Genomic DNA, 19,658 nt, shown 5'->3' with positions numbered 1-19,658 from the left:
CTTTAGCCCTATCCCAAAAAGGCTTGCAAGATTTCAGGTGTATCTTTGGGAGGTTCTGGAGGTCCTCAACAATGTCAAGGTGTGTCTTCACTGATGGCGGCAAATTCGCTGCCATCAGATTGATCTATCCGGATCGATTGAGCCATCAGTGAAGGCCTGCTCGATCTATCGGGATCGATTGAGCCATCAGTGAAGGCCTGCTCGATCTATCCGGAAGTCGATGCACTAAAACCACCCCCTCAATGATCATAGCGCTGCATCAAAGGGAACTCATTTCCTGTCGGCGCAGCACAGTGAACACGCAGCATGGAAGGGGAGTTACAAAGTCAACAGGAGTTATGCAAGCTACTCTATGTATGTACATATGTACATAGAGTAGCTTGCATAACTCTCGTCGACTGCTGCCGAATTTCAAGGTAAAGTGCGGACCTGGCCTCAGTGTCATTCTTCTTGCGAACCTTTGGAAGATAGTCATGCATAGCATGGGACAGATTTCCCACATTAAGTTGGTACACTTGTAGAGCTGGTTCTATGGTTCTCCGATTCTGTCCCAGACTTAACAAATTCTTAACAAACAGAACTCTTAACAAATTTCATATTACTAATCATACCAAGAGATCGACAAATTGATGTCTAGTAGACTTTTGGCAATATTCATTATGTTCATTATTAATATGTTGCAGAAGCACCATGCAAGGGTTGTCCTCTTGTTCCTATTTCCACTAGTGAAGCTGCATTATAGATGGGTTATGTGTATCACAATATAAGCAGAAGTAGAAGATCCTTAGATACATCTAGCTTGCATCTTGGAAAACTGAGACACAGATCAAAAGACCGAATCTGTAGATTTTCCTGACTCGTAGCCTCTTGCTATACTACTAAACAAAATCACCTCAAATGATACACGGCTTTATATGTTATGTAGCACATTATTAAGTAATCTTAAATAAGTTTTGTAAGTTGTTTTATTATGAAGAATATTTGTTTATGTAAAGTCTTGTTCTATTCAGGTACTATTACTATGGAGGAGCTGCTGGCTGTGTTGCCATTTGGAGGAACTTTTGACCTGATCGAGTTAAAAGGCTCCACTCTCAAAGAAGCATTTGAGCACAGTGTGCACAGACATGGGCAAGGAACTGGCGAGCTGCTGCAGCTTGGGGGTAAGTTGTTTGGTTTGTTTCCATTCTTTCTCTTTCCAAGATAGCCATACTTCGTTGCCCATGTTGGCATTTATACCTCTGGGGAACCAGCTGCACTGCCCCAAATAGAAATGAAATAAAGTTGAAAATACATTTATCTTCATGCCAGTTCTGTGCACCATTCTCTTGCACAGCTTCTCTCCTCATTTGTCACTAATGGGTTAATGCCCCCACCTATGGAATCTGGAGGCAGATCAGTGTTGTTGCACGGAGGGAGCAGGACTAACTTCCGCCTTTTTGCTCTGATGACCAGAAGTTTTGTCTCCAGGAGTTGGTGGTTTAGTTTCTGCCAACCATTTGGTTTTAAAATTAAATTTGTATTCATCGTTGTGCAGTTGTGACATCAGTCTTTCCCCGCCTCCCCTGGATCGGGTACATAGCAGTTTCAGCCACCTGCATCTGTCATTCCAGTGCTTCTCTGTAGGACTCCTCTCCCCTCGGGCCTGGCAGAGCTGTCCCGTGATGTTCCCTGTGTGAGGCAGCACTTGAAGTCTCTACAGAGGGAAAGTTATGCCCTGCCTGTTCCCAGCCAGCCAACCCTTGTACTGCCAGGATACAGGACTCAGAGTCAGACCAGCAGCTCAGGTCCCCTCCCTGCCCCAAGGAGCCATGACTCCAGTGCAGAAAAAGCCTGATCAGGAGCTTCTGAGCATTTGGGGAGAGAGGAGAATGCTACTCAGCCAACTCAGAGGGTAGGTTGCTCAGCAGACCTGGGCCAGAGGGAAGAAAACCTCCTGAAGTCCCTCCCCAACCCTCATATACTGAAGTGGGGCCTCTTCTCCCTTGGGGAAAGAAGAAAGGCTCCTATACAACTCTCCTGCCTCCCACTGTGAATTGAGGGATTCTTATTATGTTCAGAGATAAGTCCTACAAACCCCACATGGGTCTAAAAAAGGCAAAACAAGCATCTCCTTTGTAGCGCAGCAATTAATATTGTCAGTGAACAATGGGTGAAAACAAGAGTTAAACCCTTCCTTTGCCTTCCCCTGAGGGAGTGTTTGCTGTGGCTTTTCTCCTACACAGAAGCTTGATACAGAGCACTGTGAAAGCCTATCACCCCTTCGCACCCCGCAGCACGTCTGGACCAGCATGCTGTTCTTCCAGTGAAGCCCAAAGCTGTATAACAGGAATTGTGGTTGTCTGGCCTTTGGCCCATCACCATCGCTCTGCCAGGGAAGGGGCTCAGATTTCAGGCAGCAGCAGAATGGAAATTGTGCCTTCTGATCAGCAATCATAAACCGCTGCTCTGCCCTAGAATGGCTTAGAAGCTGAAAGGAAGGAAAGAGTCTCTCTCTCCATCCCCCATGGCTAACTCCACATTAAAGCCTTAGGAGTACTTCAGGCAGTCTGTGACCAGAACAGATGTGGATTCCACTCCCTACCACGCTGCACCATCATGGGGTTACAGAGGTGTAAGTGGCAGATCCCTTCCCATGTTCAAAATGATCCTGATTGACTAAGTGCTTGACTGCACGGTGGAGTAATGGGATTGGGATTTCTGAAGTGCATTAATGTGCTGCACATTAATTAGTCCACATAGACCCTGCCAGAACGCATGAAGAGTTCCATAGTGTGCATTAACAGCACTGTTAAAGCGCACAAGGGCATTTTTCATTGACACCAGCAGGCTCCACGCAGACCATCTAATGTGCAACCCATTAGTGCATGTTAGAAATCCTAACCTCGTCGTGCCCATTACCCCACTGTGTAGACAACACCTGAGTAAAGACCCAGATAGTAGACTTCTCCTACTTATTTGGGTGCTAGCTAGGCTGGAGGAGCAATGCAGGCAGCCTTTCAAGGTCCCTTGGACATTTAGCAAGCTATTTCCACAACCGAGATGTGTACTAGACAGTAGCTCTCTTTAGTGGTGAGATCCCCAGACCAGGATGAATGGCAAGCTACCTCCTCTCTCTAAATGTTCAGAGTAAGTACCATGCACACATCACAAAAGAAACCCCTCTTCCCCCTCCCGCCACCCCCAAAATACCCTGCAGGATTTTTTCAGTAACAGGATGTCTGGCTAGCAAGGAACTCCATTAATTTAGCAAAATGTCATATTAGATAAAACGAGAGTTCTGTAGCACTTTAAAGACTAACAAATTTAATTTCAGCAGGCATAAGCTTTCGTGGGCTTCAGCCCACTTCTTCAGATGCAACTGCTTGCAACTGCATCTGAGGAAGTGGGCTGAAGCCCACGAAAGCTTATGCCTGCTGAAATTAAATTTGTTAGTCTTTAAAGTGCTACAGAACTCTTATTGTTTTTGCTGTATACAGACTAACATGGTTACCCCTCTGGAACTATTAGATACAGTTTCCCATAGATACCTCCCCAGAGGACATCTTAAGATCCAAATGTGGACATCTCATTAGAACCAATGTTAAACTAAAGTGTTACATAAAAACACATCCCATAAATTTAGGGAGTGTAAGGTTGCCATCAGAAGGCTTGTTATTTCCAAAAAAGGAAGAAAAAAAATGAACAAACAAAAAGCCACATACCTTATAAGAGTGATGATAAGAGTGAGCCATACAGCTCATAAGAGTGAAGAGCAGTTTCAACGCCTCAGATATACCCTTTTATCCCAAACACTTTCCATATACTTCAGTAGGAAAAGCCCACCTCATCTAGGAGTGTGATCCTTGCTTGGAGTGAGATGTCTTGGGTTTTGTCTTGGTGAAACTCCTGATTTGATTTATGATGAGCAATGGCTTCTAACTCTATGGCGATAAGGAAGCCATGTTATACCCATGAATAGCTATCACTCATTCTAAACAGATATCTTTTGCATCCCAATTTCTAGATGAGGGAGCTGTTTATGGAAAGAGAGAAATTAGTAGCTGAGATATCAGAGAGGCCTCAACCCTCACTATGAAAACCAGCATAGCAATCCATTGGTTGCTGCCTGAACTAACAGTATCCAACAAGGGATTATTCCTCTAGCGGAAGAAAAATCTGGAGTAGTGCAGGAATTATGAATAATAATAGAAATTATTAATAATAATATGGGAGGCCAGACACTAATTTAACCATAAATTCCTATATTAAGTCCAAAGGCCAAAGTCCAAATGGTATTTTATACAGTTGCTCTAAACATGCCTACCAGCCTGAAAATAAACAGTCACTACACCCAATACAGCAACAAAGTATTGATAGGCATGTGATCATTATACTTACAAGTAAGCCAGACCTAAGGGAAGCCATCTCATTCGGGCATGATCAGGTAGGATCTGACAAAGAACCCTCAAATTCATAACTTTTTATACCCTTTAACAAACAAGTGATGTCATCGTTAATTACTGACTTCAGCTAAAAACCAGTTTGAGACAATTCCCTTAGTTCCAGTCTTAATCCAGATAAAATATACCACTGCCTTTCTTCACCTCCTTCTTGCTGGCCAACACTTTTCCCATTGCATCTGGGTACAGACAGGCTCTACTTTTAAAAAAGCACTGGTATGTGGAGTGGGAAGGTTTATGTTGGCTCCTTTTAAGACAGATTCCTTTTGTCTTACTTAAAACCACCTGCAGTAACCCCTGTCGGTCAGAGGCCTTCTTTTTAGAAGCTTCACCTTATCTCAGTAATCCTTTGAACCAGCCATCCTCCCTACTTCATTCCTTCTGGCTTTATAACTCATTATTTTCAAGGCCTCCATTCTGCTTGCAAGTCAGGGCCTTTCTTTACAACACGTATATATTCCTTAACGAAACTTAGCCTAACTCTAATTCTTCAATTTCATATTTATGCTACAAGCAGAAACTTCCAAGGAAACCTAGGTAAGTTTTCTTCCAAACCAACAAAATCCTCAGCATGACGACCACGACAACAACAACAAAAAGCATTTGTGTACAAGAGCTTACAATTCCTCTACAAGACTCTTCCTTCTGATCAACTCTCTGCCCCCAGAGTCTAAGTGGCTGGTAGTAATCATAGCAAAACACAGGTTGTACGTTAGACCTGTATCTCGCGTAGACAGCATGCCAATCAGTACTCTGTCCAGGGAAACAGACTGTAAGAAACCATGATGAGGATGGTCAGGCCTAGTCACCAGAGCTGTAGCAGTCAGGCTTAGTAGTTGGAGCCAAGGGGACAGAGCCAGAATCAGGAATCCAGAGAAGTGCTGGAACAAGGCCAGAGTAAGAGCAAGGCTGTAACAGGAGCCGGGCTGGATCAGGCTAAGGCCTGGGGAGTCTGTTACCACTATCAGGTAGAGGAGAGTTTCAACTCAGGAAGTGCCAGTGAGCAGACTGAGTTGCTGTTTCTCTTGTGAGGCTTAAATTCTGTCCTGAGAGTCACCAGACCAGCTCCAGGCTTGTGGTTTGACTGGAACTTAGTACAGGAATAGCTCATCAACACATGTGGTTTAATCAGACTCTCTAGCTCCGGGATGATTCATCAGCTTACACAGATTCAGTCATAACTGGAAAGCTACTGGAAAGGATTCATAGCTACAAGTCCTTCAAAATCAAGAAGAGCTTTTGATTCCAGTGCAGAGAATTGCTCACCCAGATATCAAAACAGACATGGCTCTGGGCTGTAATTTTACCATAATGATAAAGATTTGCAAAGATCCAAAACTTTGCAGCAATCAATTCCTGAGCGGGTCATCAGTAACCACTTGTCTCCAATCAGTAGGATTGCTGGTATCATGCATCAGCTCCATCCCCGGAGTAGGTTTCTGAAAATGTGCCTGCAGAAAATCCTTCTGAGGACCTATATGCATGAACTTGATGCAGGGCAAAATTAGGTGTCATTCTCAGATCACATCTGAATGCCTCTTTGTGTGCAGATGGTTCAAACAACATGCTAAGAGTCAACCCAACTTTCACTCTAGCTCTTGCATACTCACTATGGAAGCAAGCCTCAGAGAGTGGGGGGCATATTTGGAAGACAGACTTCCAAAATTGCAGAATACGCATCTCTATAGTTCACTTTGACAGCCCTATCAGGCTGTGTCTGAACAAAATGATAAAAACCACAAACATGGTCACATGGGATTGGACCAATAGTCCATTAAGTCCAGTATTGTCTATGACTGTGGCTAGTACCAGCTGCACCAGTAGAAAGTGCAAGAGATCATGTAGCAGGCAATCATAGAGGAATTTTCCTACTGACTTCCATCTGAGGTTGTCTTATGATTATATCCCTTCCAAAACCAGGGAGTAACCAGAGGTCATAGCTTCTCTATGGGAATGGAAATAATGTCTTGGTTAGAGAACAATCTGCTGCCTTTCAAGACTGTTTACATAGAGATAAAGGGAGAGTTGAAGGTCTCCACTGTCCCAGAAGGCACTTTGGACTTGCTAGATAGCCAAGGATCCCACGTTGTACCTGCTGAAGGGACCAGACCTCTTGAAGTCGGGATTCATTCATTCAGGCCAGGAACACCTACAGCTAACAGCCTGGGCATCAGAAGAAAAGTGTAGCTGGGCATGGATTCCCCATTATGGTTGGGTATCTTGACAGAACTCAACCAGGACATCTCATTTATTGATCTGGTCAAACATATGTTTCTAGTGCAAGGGGAAACAGCAGAGACTGCCTCTTATTTGTACAGTGGCACACTGGACTCTCCCTTTGAGTATCATCAGATGTCAATGTGAATAAACGACAGATTAGACAAGTCCTGTGGCTGGTTTTTCTAGTTGCCATTACCCCCAAAAGGCAAGCTTTGGAATTAGTTCCCCAATCTACACAAGAACCACACTGCTGTTGTCATGAGGAAAGGATTATTCTTATAACTCCAGAACCTTTTCTATTTAAGGTAAGTTCTTTCCACAATTCCTAGGAGATAGTGCCATCATTTTGTTCTAAACGTTAACCCTCCTTTCGGAAGTAGTGGAGTAAATGGGCATTCCTAGCACTCTAAGGATGTGTCTCACGCATACAGAGTACACGTGCCAATTGCACCCTGTTCATCTTATTCCATCCAAAATGCCAGGGCCTCGGGGCCTCAAGTTTGCCACAGGCAAGATATTAAATTCTGGACCAGTTGGCATGCTAGGTACTTGGGAAACTATTCAGAGAAGTCCCTATGGGCATTGGGGAATACACCTCTGAGCCTCATCTGAGGAAGATGTGCAAAGTAAGTTTCCATTCCTCATCCTTTGGTAGAAAGGTGCTTCCTTTAGTAGGTTGGGTTCCATGTAACTTTTTTAGCTTACAAATCTCTTGCTTTATATGGTAAGAACATCCATTCCTGCCTATTATTCTATAAAACTCTGCTTATCCTTCCTAAAAATGGGGGTTAGACTAGATGACCCTTGAGGTGCCTTCTAACCCTATGATTCTATGATTCCCTCCCCCAACCCCTCACTTCTAGGATTCGCTACTTCCCATTAGTGATGAATGAGGATAGAAGCTGTGAAACAGAATGAGAAACTTCTTACCAGGTAATTTTCTTTCTGTTAGCAGCTTCTCTCTGAATTCAACCCACCTTGCTAATTTGGTAAATGACCAGAATGCAAAATCGAAAGTTTCTCTCTGAAGGGAGACTTAGACATAGTGTATTAATTAACTTTAAGAAAAAATATATCAGGTTGTTCTCTCAATGTAGATAATGGGTTGCTGGAGCATTTCTGCAGCTTTGGAACAACTCTTCAGGTGGTCTGAGCTGAAGGGCAGGGCTTAGTCCTGGAGCCTCCAGCAACAACACTGGATCACCTCCAAATGACATAGGTGGGGAGGAGGGCATTAACCCATTAGTAATGAATGAGGAGAGAAACTGCCAACAGAAAGAAAATGACCATGTAAGAAATCTTATTCACACCTGTTCATATAACTATGTTCTTAACCATTCTAAGGATCCATGCAGGAGCAGCTGCACCAGATTATGTAATATCATGTGCTGTAGCAGTTCCAGAGCCGTGGGTAGGGTACCCACATTTATTTCAATACTCTGTTATAGCAGTGGCTTGAATGACACTTTTGACTAATCAGTGCATGTGCCTCTAAGGAGAGTAAAATGACGTTCTGCCTAAAATTGACCTGGAGAGGTGTCCCTAAATAAACTGCACTAAATCGGTCCACTGGGTTACTTTCCCTGTCCTTTCTCTCTTGTCAGTTTGTCACCGTGTCGCTGTGTTGATGATTCTGAAGTAGACTAATAACTATATTGATTGGATTACTAATCCACCTTGTAGTGAGTTATTTCCTGCATGAGACTGGTAATTATCTTGACCTGTGTGTAATTCCTTTAATGCTAGCTGCTCACTCATGCTGCTGTCTTCCAATTAACAGAGACACCTAAATGTAATTGCATGGTTGCTAGGTTTCATTGTCTGGCTCTGCATTTTAATATTTTATGAATCAGTTATGGCCAGAGTTATACCATCACTACTTAAAACTTCCATACATAATGTATAAGGAGGCCAAGAAGTCCATAGAACCTAGATCTATTTGAGTTAGTAGCTACAGTACAAAAAAGAATAAGGAACATAGCCACTATCTGTAATAACCACAGTGTTAGCATATCAGTCTGCACATGCCTAACTCATTTCAACCGGTAAGACTGTAGTATGTAACCAAATGTAGGACAATGAGGCAGACTAGGAATTGGATGACAGGGGAAAGTGTCTTATCTCCAATATCATAGTCCCACCCACTCGCCAACGAACTGTTTTTGTGTGTGAGCAGCCAGTAGGGAACCAGGAAAAGAAAAAGGGTACGGAGCTTGAGATGGGATGCTCCCTCTATTTTAACAGTTCCAGTAACCCAGGAGTTTTCTGGAGTAAAGAGTAAAAACTGTTTTGTGTGTAGGAGGGGGACAGGACAGGAAGCTATTTACAATCAGAATGTTCTTGTTCAAAAGTCAGGCCTAATTCTCACATAAGGAAGTGTGGAGTTTCGATTTAACAGTTTTATGGATCTGAGATGTTCAACTGGGGCTATTTAAAGTGATGTTTAAAAATGTGTTTTCTCCTAGGCATTCAAGTAGTCTACGATCTTTCCAGACCACCAGGAAGCAGAGCTGTCAGTATAGTAGTTCTTTGCACAGCTTGTAGAGTACCAGTCTATGTACCACTCCAAATGGATGAAACATACAAAGTGATTCTTCCTTCTTTTCTGTATCATGGAGGAGATGGATATTCTATGCTAAATGAGAAATCACTGAGTCACAGTTATGGTAAGCATAGGCACACTCTATAGAACATATAGCAAACTATTAGCAGTGTAGTGGACATCAAAGCCTAACATCCCCCTAGTTTTAAGAATGTTGAAGATGTTGTTGTAGTACGAGGCCTCCTGTTTTCATCTTAAAGCAAATTATATCCATTTTATTTCAGTCACTGAACATTCAGGATTAATTGTCCAGATTTAACTCAGTATCTTTTAGTTGATAAGAGTTAGGCCTGATCCTGAGAGACTAAACACCTGCAACTTCCATTGAAATCAGAACCTTTCAGGATCAGGTTCTTTGGCTGCATGTAACAGTTTAGATTATCATCCAAGCAGGAACCACATTGTCACTAATGATGTCACTATCGTTTTAAGGAAATGAGCAGAAGTGTGGTGGAGGGGCCACAGGTTGTATGTGCACTAGATGCTCTGTGCACAGTAATAAATGAAGAGGAAGTGACTGCTTTCATATACACCTCAAACGTTCCACCAACTAGAAATATATTTGCTCAAGTAGCTTTTACCAAAAAGGTTAGTCCAAAATCTAAGAGTCAGTGTCATGTGTGATTACCAAAGACGCATAGCCAGGTACTGAAGTATCCACTGAACTTGGAAACAAGTTATAGATGGAAAAAAATACTTATTCTCTACAAAATAGTGCCAGCGTTTTAAAAGCTAGCACTGTGTCGTTTGTGCCAATTGGAGCCTTGTATCAAGTTATGACTAGTCACATATGAGTAGGTAGCATCAACATACAGCTGCTGGTACAAGAATAAAAGCCAAGCCAGCCACCAGAGGAGAAGAAAAGAAATGGATCTTCTAAAGCCATTTAAAAATACTTAAAACAGCATTTAAGTGTTTAGCAAGTAAAATATTCTGTCCTGTATAGCTGCCATCCAAATCTGTTATGAAGAAAAATTTGTAAAGGAGTTAATGTTTAATATATAGAGTTAGCAGTCATATATTCAAATTCCTTTCTGAAGATACAAAAAGGACAGAACCTCCCATAAAACAGAATACCCTGGAAAGGCATGCTTCTCGATCTAGCACAAGTTTTCATTTGATCTGTAATGTTACCTAACTTTGAGGCGTCTCCCATTTTCAGATTGGCTACTGTCCTGTTAGCTCTGTCCACAAAAATATAGAGTAAGTTCCCTTTTGGTCTTCATGCCTTACCAACAAGATCTCTCTCTTCCTGGGTCATCGTTCTCATGAGCTTTTCAGACAGTTTTTAGTTTGTATGATGTCTCACTTTAAACATATTGGTTGAGTTTCAAAGGAGGTACGAGCAGATGATGGAGGAAAAGGCAAGAGAAGGCTCAAAGGAAAAGTCAAGACTTGCAGATTCAAACTGGACTAAAGAACTTGGAGGGGAGGCTGCTGGGTGAGGAAAATGATCAGTGGAAGCATGTGTTTACGAGAACCAAGCAGAGGATAAGACCAGCGAGGGAAGGAGAAATAAAGCTCAGGAACAGGTTTGCTGAGTTGGAAAATGAACAATGAGCACAGCAAGCTGTAACTGAAGGAGGGAAGATAAGGAAGAAGAGAAGAGCAGCCAGTCCTTTAAGAAGAGGGGAAGAGCCAATGGAGATACCCAGAGTTCAGAGCCCCGGGAGGATACACGATGACTTGCAGAAGATTGCAAGGGAGAATAAAAGACAAGAGGACTTGCAGCCAGAAAGAACGAGAGGAAGGCCGGAAGTGAAACCAGATATAGGGATAATAGAAACATGGTGGAATTGTAGTCATGACTGGAGTAGAGGTATTGAAGGATATGTGCTGTTCAAGAAAGAAAGAAAGAGAAAGGCAAAAGTGGCAGAGTAGCTTTGTAAGTAATGATGAGGTAGACTGGAAAGAAATTAGAAGTGATGGAATGAATAAGAAAGAGTCTGGTTGGGCCAAAATCACTTTGAGGAAGAAAGCTACTAGAGGTTCCCCTGATATAGTGCTTCAGGTGTGCTACAGTACACAAGGATCTGATTTGGATATGAACAGAGACCTCTTTTTAATGTTTTTAATGAAATAAATACAAGTGGGAATTATGTGATTATGGGAGACTTTAGCTCTCCAGATATAGATTGAAGGACAAGTGGTACTAATAACAGTAGGGCCCAGATTTTCCTGGATGTGATATCTGACAGATTTCATCACCAAATAGTTGCTGAACCAACAATAGGTTATGCCATTTTCAATTTGGTATTGGTGAGTACTGAGGACCTCATAAAAGAAAGAACTGATTGTAGAGGACAATCTTGATTTGAGTGATCATGAGCTAATTCAGTTTAAACTAAATGGAAGGATAAACAAAAATAGATCTGCAACTCGGGTCCTTGAGTTCAAAAGAGCTAACTTTAAAAAATTAAGGGAATTAGTTAGGGAAGTGGACTGGACTGAAGAACTGAAGGATTTGAATGTGGAGGAGGCTTGTAATTAGCTTCTGCAACTTTGACTTAAAATATCTGAAGACTCCATCCCAAACAAGGGCAAAAAATTTGTAGGGAAAGGTGGCAGACCAAGCATCTCAGACAGGTGATTAAGAGAAAGCAGAAAGCTTACAAGGAATGGAAGATGGGAGGGATGAGCAAGGAAAGCAATCTCTTTGAGGTCAGAAGTGTAGGGATAAAGTGGAACTACCAAAAGCCAAGCAGAGTTGGACCTTGCAAAGGGAATTAAAACCAATAGTAAAAGGTTCTATAGCCACATAAATAAGAAGAAAACAAGGAAAGAAGAAGTGGAACCACTAAGCACTGGGGATGGGGTGGAGATTAAAGATTATCTAGGCATGGCCCAACACGTAAACAAAAACTTTGCTTCAGTTTTTAATGAGGCTAAAATGGAGCTTTGGAGTAGTGGCAGGATAGCTAATGACAACAAGGATATGGAGGCAGAAATTACCACATCCAAGGTGGAAGTAAAACACAAATAACTTAATGGGTCTAAACTGGGGGGAGGGGAGCAGATAATCTCCACCCAAGAATATTAAAGAAACTGGCACATGAAGTTGCAAGTCCAATAGCAAGGATTTTTCATGAATCTGTAAACTTGGGGGTTGTACCCTATGACTGGAGAATTGCTAATACAGTTCCTGTTTTTAAGAAAAGGGGGAAAAGTGATCCAGCAAACTACAGGCCTGTTAGTCTGACCTCAACTGTATGCAAGATCTTGGAACAAATTTTGAAAGAGACAGTAGTTAAGGACATAGAGGTGAAAGGTAATTGGGATAAAATACATCATGGTTTTACAAAGGTAGATCATGCCAAACCAACCTGATCTTCTTTGAGAAGATAACTGTTTTGTTTTTTTAGACAAAGAAAATGCAGTAGATCTAATCTACATGGATTTCAATAAGGCATTTGGTACAGTACCATATGGGAAATTTGTTAAATTAGAGAAGATGGGGATTAATATGAGAATTTTAAGGTGGATAAAGAACTGATGAAAGAGGAGACTACACTGGGTCATTCTGAAAGGTGAACAGTCAGGCTGGAGGGAGGTTACTAGTGGAGTTCTTCAGGGATCAGTCTTGGGACCAATCTTATTTAACATTTTTATTACTGACCTTGGCACAAAAAGTGGAAGTATGCTAACAGGACGTGAGGATGACATAAGGTTGGGAAGAATTGTCAATACAGGGGCAGACCAGAATATCATACAATAAAATCTGGATGACTTTGTAAATGGGAGTAATAGAAATGGGATGAAATTTAATAGTGCAGAGTGCAAGGTCATGCATTTAGGGACTAAGAACAAGAACTTTTGCTATAAGCTGGGGATGTATCAGTTGAAAGAGACAGAGGAAGAGAAAGACTTGGTTGTATTGGTTGATCACAGAATGACTATGAGCTGTCAATGGGATGCAGCTGTGAAAAATGCTAATGAAGTCCTAGGATGCGTCAGGCAAGATATTTCCAGCAGAGAAAGGAAAGTGTTAATACCATTATACAAGGCGCTGGTGTGACCTCATCTGGAATACTATGTGCAATTCTAGTCTCTATTGTAGAAAGATGAATTCAAATTGGAACAGGGCTGAGAAGGGCTACTAGGATGATCTGAGGAATGGAAAACCTACCTTATGAGAGGAGACTCAAAGAGCTTGGCTTGTTTAGCCTAACCAAATGAAAGCTATGGGGAGATACGATTGTTCTCTATAAATACATCAGAGTGATAAATATGAGGGAGGGACAGGAGTTATTTAAGTTAAATTCCAGTATGGACAAGAACAAATGGATATAAACTAGCCATCACGTTTAGGCTTGAAATTAGGAGAAAGTTTCCAACCTTCGAGGAGTGAAGTTCTTGAACAGCCTTCCAAGCGGAGCAGTGGGGGCAAAAAAACTAACTTCAACATAGTCTGCAGATCGCTAGAGGGCTGTAGACCACAGGTTGAAAATCACTGTCATAAGTAATTGTGCTCTCCTGAATATGAAAATGTAGAAAGCAATTCCTACTTCATGGGAGATTTGAATAGTAATTTGACTATGTATAACTTCTCTTTATCTAGGTGAGCTTGATGTTGATGTAGTTTCCAATTACATCTCTAGAATGGGACATGTTTTTCCAGCAGTTGAAGGTCGAGTGAAGTTTTCTGCAGGAAATTTCATCCAAGGAAGTCTTACTCTGATTTCTGGATTATTTACTGTGACATTCTTGCACTTCATTTTTTAATGCTTATTTGGAGTGGCTTGGGGCTGCTGGTAGAATGTCTGTTCCCCAACCTATTCCCCAACACCTCCCAACAAACATTTACACAGGTTCTAGGTCTCGGCCTGCATTCAGTAATTACAATGGAAGGGCAGCTCAGCTACAGTTAAGATTGAGACCAGCTCTTTCTTGACTCTTCTAAATGCTCTAATATGTTGCTGGTTACCCAGGTTGCTTTGAAATTTGATATGCAGTGTAGGGTTATGACGTAGGATTATTTAACCAAATTGGGAGTCATTTGACTAAGGGGTTCCTGAAGTGCATCTCACTGGGGAACAAATAGAACAGAACAGCTTTTCTGAAGGTTGACACATTCTACCACTGTTTTTCTTGCCCAGATCTGGGGATCAAAGCTTGGCTCTGATCCTGCTCAAAATGGTCTGTCACTGTACATATACCCCAACTACTGGATGGCCCTCACTAACCCTTTGGGGGAGCAAAATTGCAATGGTAGCTGTAAGAGCTATATTCTCAAATTAGGGATTTATCTGGTGCTCACAAACTAAATGGATTACACTGAGTATGCACACACTGAATAGCCATGAGAGTTTGTCACCTATCTGTTTTCTCTGTAGCTGAGTAGCGAAAGGGAATAGGTAATAGCTATTGATCCTGTCGTACACCCAGCCCATTTGAGTCTGAGCCAGGACAGATAAGTGTAAAAGGTCTGAATGCATGATGCTAAAAAATCTCTATTTTTGGAGGGAGAGGATTATTTTGGACACATGTAATTAAACTTTTTGCAAATAAAACTACCCTGACTGTTTGGTGGGGGACTGATGGGAGACAGGGGGGGTTAGTGGCAGGGGTGGGTGCCTATCAGACCCAGGGTTTTTTTTCTTCACATGGGTTTGCCAGGATGCGGGAGGCCCTATCCATCTCTGGGAGTTTGACTCCCTCCCATGCCACCTTTGTGATCTGGAGATCCTTGCTTCTGTGAGGTGCCTGCCCCCTTTTCTATCCCCTCCTGTGTGTGTGCAGGAATGGGGGGTGCCTACCCCTTCTCTCCTGTGTGCTGGGCTCCAGGTGAGGGCAGGCATGATCTCCATTCCCGGTCTGGGGGCTGTCTAAGCCACTTCTCATGGGAGTTGGGATTGGAGGAAGCTCTGCTCCTCTTCAGGGTAAGCTGAGACCAGGCATGCTAGAAACATGCACCGAGAACACGTTGATAAGACGAGGGGGAGGAGTTGAGAACAGGCATGCTTGCTACATACATGAGATGCTCTTAAGCATGGGGGAGGAGAACAGGGAAATAGCCTCTAACATGAGTGGAGCAGTTCACACATATCAGAGCTATTGCTTCAGGCTTTAGTCATCTTCATGGGGTATTTGGGTCACCTGAGACCATCACAGAGGGAAATAAATGGGCCACCTCCCACAGTGCCATCTCTGCTTTGGGGATTAATCTTTGATAGGTATCTGGATACAGCAAAGCAGGTGCTAATGATTAATTGCATACAATACAATATTATAACAGAGAACTAGTTCTGTTATGGGTGAGATTGATATGGCTGTTCTGTCTAAAGAACAATCCTAAATGCTGCAAAATCCACATCGTTAGCCAGAGTCTTTATTTGCTATGCCTCATTGAAAGGGCGGGAGGGAGGTAATGACCCAAATTTGGAGTAATTTAAGCAAGAGATTTCTGAGATGCAGCCCCCTTTAAGGAACAGCTTTTCTTGAAGTTAGCAGATTGTAGCAATGTTTTTTGTGCTGGCTTCTGAAATGCTAATGGCTTAAGGAGATGGTGAGATGAAAATGATTGCAGGGGAGCAGCGGGGAGGAAGATACATACACCAGTCTTCACTCACTCATTTAAAGTTACTGTAACTACCATGTAATAAAACCTGAAGGCCTCTATGTAAGCTTGCCTTTCTCACCAACAGAAGTTGGGCCTCTAAAAGATATCTCACCCACCGTGTCTCTAATATCCATGGACCAACAGCGCTACAACACTGCCCATGTAATAGAATTGTCCAGTTCCTAGGACATAGCATTTGAGAGTTCTCTCACCAGCTCTGTAGGCAACTACATACTGTAAACATTTCAATATATGACCATTCTTCCCATTTAATGATAAAGTGTACAGGGGCAATTGTAAAAATCATAGAGCAACCCTGTGGCTTACTGGAGAGAACAGTGGACTGAAACTCAGAAAACTTGGTTTCTGTTCCAGACTCTGCCCCTAGCTGGCTGGGTGACTTTGAACAAGTCCTGTCACCTCTCTATGCCTTAGTTTCCCCATCTATACAAGGGAGTTAATGTTTCTGTCCTTGGGCCCTTATGAATAATGCTGTGTAAGAGCTAGATATGATCACCACCACCATCTGACCACAGTAGCATCTCAGCTACCCACCCACATTACAATTACAAATGACTAACTCCTACCAACACCATTTCTTTCTTTTAAAAAAAACCTAAAAGTTGCTGACCAAAAAAACAAAACTAAAAAACACCTTCATTCATGCAGAGTTAAGGTTGCCTGGTGGTATTATCTTGCCTTTCAAGAACATTGAGGTCAGTAAAATGCAAACTGCTGAAAAAAAATCAGGAAATAGTGTACACAAACACACGCAATCTTAACTCCACCCTCTTTGAGCAAAACCCCAATACGCCTATTACACACACACACACACACAGTCTGCATTGTACTGAACAAGAGCTACCTGCACATGCCCTGCACTCATACACACAGCCTACTCCACAAAAAGACCACGACATCAGTTACATTTTATAACCCGTTCACCCTCATGTGGATACCATCTCATCATATACGTTCAGTTATGCTTCATTACATACATATACTTACATACTCCACTCATCTCCCACTTAATTGCTGACAATCCCCATGGCAAGATGACCCCTGGCACTGCTACTGCCACAACTACACAACAGAGCACTGAAATGAGGCATACTAGAACTCTCAAAGGTGCCACTTTCCTTTAATCATACATGGGGGTTGGAGAAAGAGGTTCTCTCTCACTCCCAGGCACAAAAACCCTCCCCCAGATCACATCACAGCACAAACACAGCGCTTCCAACTGCTCAAGCTAATTTCTCCACTATTCAAAACAGCAGCACCTAATACAGGGAATGCCGTTGGAGGGCATGCAGATAAGTCCCAATAGCTATTGCCAGCCACAAGGAGAGGGGTCAAAGTTAAGGCTGTATTGGTAAATAGCTCAACTTTGTATTGCCTCGGTTTTTTAGAAGCTTGAGTTTTGCTGAATACAGTGTTTTTGAAGGGCATGATAGACCACTGGGCAGCCTTAATTCTGCATTCAAGTGTGTCAGTCTTTAATATAGTACAATAATTTGTCATTGATCAGATAAAAGCTATGAAGCATACTATGAAACAGGAGTTTGACAAGTGGTAGGTTTCCAAATGTGACACAGAAGGTTTAAATGCATGTCCTTGACGTTTCTAGCTTCAAGTTTCAAGACGCCAAGCAGTGGGAAAAAACACCTTATTCCAAGGAGATTATTTGTATTATGCAGAACTATTTACAAGCACATCCTTATCAGTGTAGAATTGTCTTTAAATTTTCCATTCAACTTCTCCCCCCCACACAGAAACAGTGACATCAACCAATCTTTTCTCAGTAGTGTAAGTAAATTCCTAGTTATAGATGCATTCTTCCCTCTGTCCCTTGTCTAGGGTTGAAAACTTAAATGGGACAATTGTACCCAATTTTCAATCACACTCATCTTGGCTGTATCAGTACCTGAAATAACTGGACTAAGCTTACGCTATTATTGCACGACACCAGCTCATTTCCTCACAGGCTTTATTTCACTTTTACAATTTTAGGTTCAGATATTTCAAACCCACTTATATTTTTACCATCACTTTCACACTAATAAAGGAACTTTGTATCAAAATGTTTCCATGTGGTTTGTGTACAGCTGTATGTAACTTATTTGTAATTCGCTTAATAATCTTTGTCTTCCAAGAAGAAAGAATGAATTGAAATCATCAGACTCATCAGAGCCCATTTACATTGCAACCACTTATTAGTTAAACTAATTTTATCTGGGAACTACAAAACTGGAATGTTTAATACTAGAGTCAAATTATGAACAGGAAATTAATTTTCTGTACAGTCAATATTTACTTCTCAAATAGGTAACTTTCAACATAATGTAGTTCTCAAGTAATTTTTATATATGAAAAACCTCTAGCTAGGTGGGATTGCATCAGATCATCAATGTTAAGACTGAGTTATAAAGTAGTTGCGTGTTATCTGTTTGTCCAACTCTGACCCAGCCTTCTCATCCCCATCCCCAGAACTTTCCCCGGGGGTGGGTCAACAAAGCCTGCACATATCTTTTGTTAAATATGGATAGAAGCATAGGCATGTCATACTGAATCAGACCTGGGGTCCAGCTAGTCCAATATCCTGAGACAGTAGCCAGCACCAGATGCCACAGAAGGTGTCAGACCAATAAAGGAAGCAGATAGGAGATAATCTGTCTCCTCTGATAGTTAGAGATTGGTTTAAATACTGAAGCCTGGTCAAACACAAGAGCCTCTTAAACTAGGAGCTTGTGCCACATTAGTAGAAAGTTTGTTATTTAGGAATTTGCAGGGAGTTTTTGGATTTCACATACCATCTCAATAGTATGTTATACTTATTCCTTGAAGAGGTACTCTCTTTGTATAAAGGCAGCAACTTCCACTTGTAGATAAGAAAATCTCAGAGGCTAAGACTACCAGCAGAAAAAGTTAGTCTAAGGACATGTCTACACTGCTGCAGCAGCAGTCATCGCAGTAGCATTGAGTTAGCAGGTCTGTGTAGACCAGCTCAGTCAATGTGAAAGTGCTCTCCCTTCTCCCTGAAAAGTGGAAGGCAGCGTCGACAGAAGAAACTCTCTCGTCGACGTAGCATTATGAAGACGACGTACGGTGTAGTTGTAAGTATGTCACCGTAAGATACACTAGTTATGTAATGTACCCAGTTACCCAGTGCAGACCAGGCCTAATTAACAGACTGGTCCCCCTTAAACAAACATAAAAAAACCAACAAATAAAAGGTTACACCTATGGACCAATATGCATCTGAACTGTGTAGATAGCATCAACTGTAATTCCGAGGTATCCTTCAAGTTGTCCAGTGATGTGGATTTGGCCAGCAGAATTAATATTTTAGCTATCTTTGTGTGAAAGGGGGAGGGAATAAATGTGAGGGGGATATAAAAAATTATGAGACTCACAGGTTGACGAAGAACTAACACAGTTTTAGATTTGTATACTTGTTTGTTTTAAGATTCTTGTTAGTATACAAAGCTATCTTATTTGGTGCTGACATTTTCTTAAAAAGTGCTGCCCAGGAGTATCAGTGAAAAGCCTGTGCCTGCGTACGTGTATGCGTATCTATCTATCTATGAACATGGAAAGTTTCTTTAAACACTCCATTAAGAACAGATGGGGGCTCCCAGTCCAGTTTTCTAATCCTTTAAAAAGGACTCCAACAAGTAGCTAAGATTTCATATTTGTGATATTTCTAAAGTTAAAAACAAGCCAAAAAATTTAAAATATAAAATGAAAGTACTTTTCATAATAACAGAAAGTATGAAAGGCCAAAAACTTAATAAGCTTTCAGATGATTTGCTTGCAACAGATTCAATTCCTTCATTGC

The 19,658-nt window shown here is 41.8% G+C and overlaps 1 protein-coding gene across 2 annotated transcripts in view; it reads left to right on the top strand.

The window, feature by feature from the left end:
* The window catches only part of NT5E (5'-nucleotidase ecto), a 55,374-nt gene extending 40,276 nt beyond the window's left edge, over nt 1–15,098 (top strand). For both annotated transcript variants that reach the window (XM_067560735.1, XM_067560733.1), the window contains 3 exons: nt 1,011–1,160; nt 9,125–9,325; nt 13,820–15,098. In XM_067560735.1, coding sequence (XP_067416836.1) covers nt 1,011–1,160; nt 9,125–9,325; nt 13,820–13,983 — 515 coding nt within the window. In that variant the 3' untranslated portion in view covers nt 13,984–15,098. The remainder of the gene's footprint in view (nt 1–1,010; nt 1,161–9,124; nt 9,326–13,819) is intronic.
* The last annotated feature ends 4,560 nt before the right edge of the window (nt 15,099–19,658 follow it).

This window comes from Emydura macquarii, unplaced genomic scaffold (genome assembly GCF_026122565.2).
Source record: "Emydura macquarii macquarii isolate MOO-44397 ecotype Brisbane River unplaced genomic scaffold, CSIRO-AGI_Emac_v2 contig_2297, whole genome shotgun sequence".
Lineage (NCBI taxonomy): Eukaryota > Metazoa > Chordata > Testudines > Chelidae > Emydura > Emydura macquarii.
This window is presented reverse-complemented; position numbering and strand designations above follow the sequence as displayed.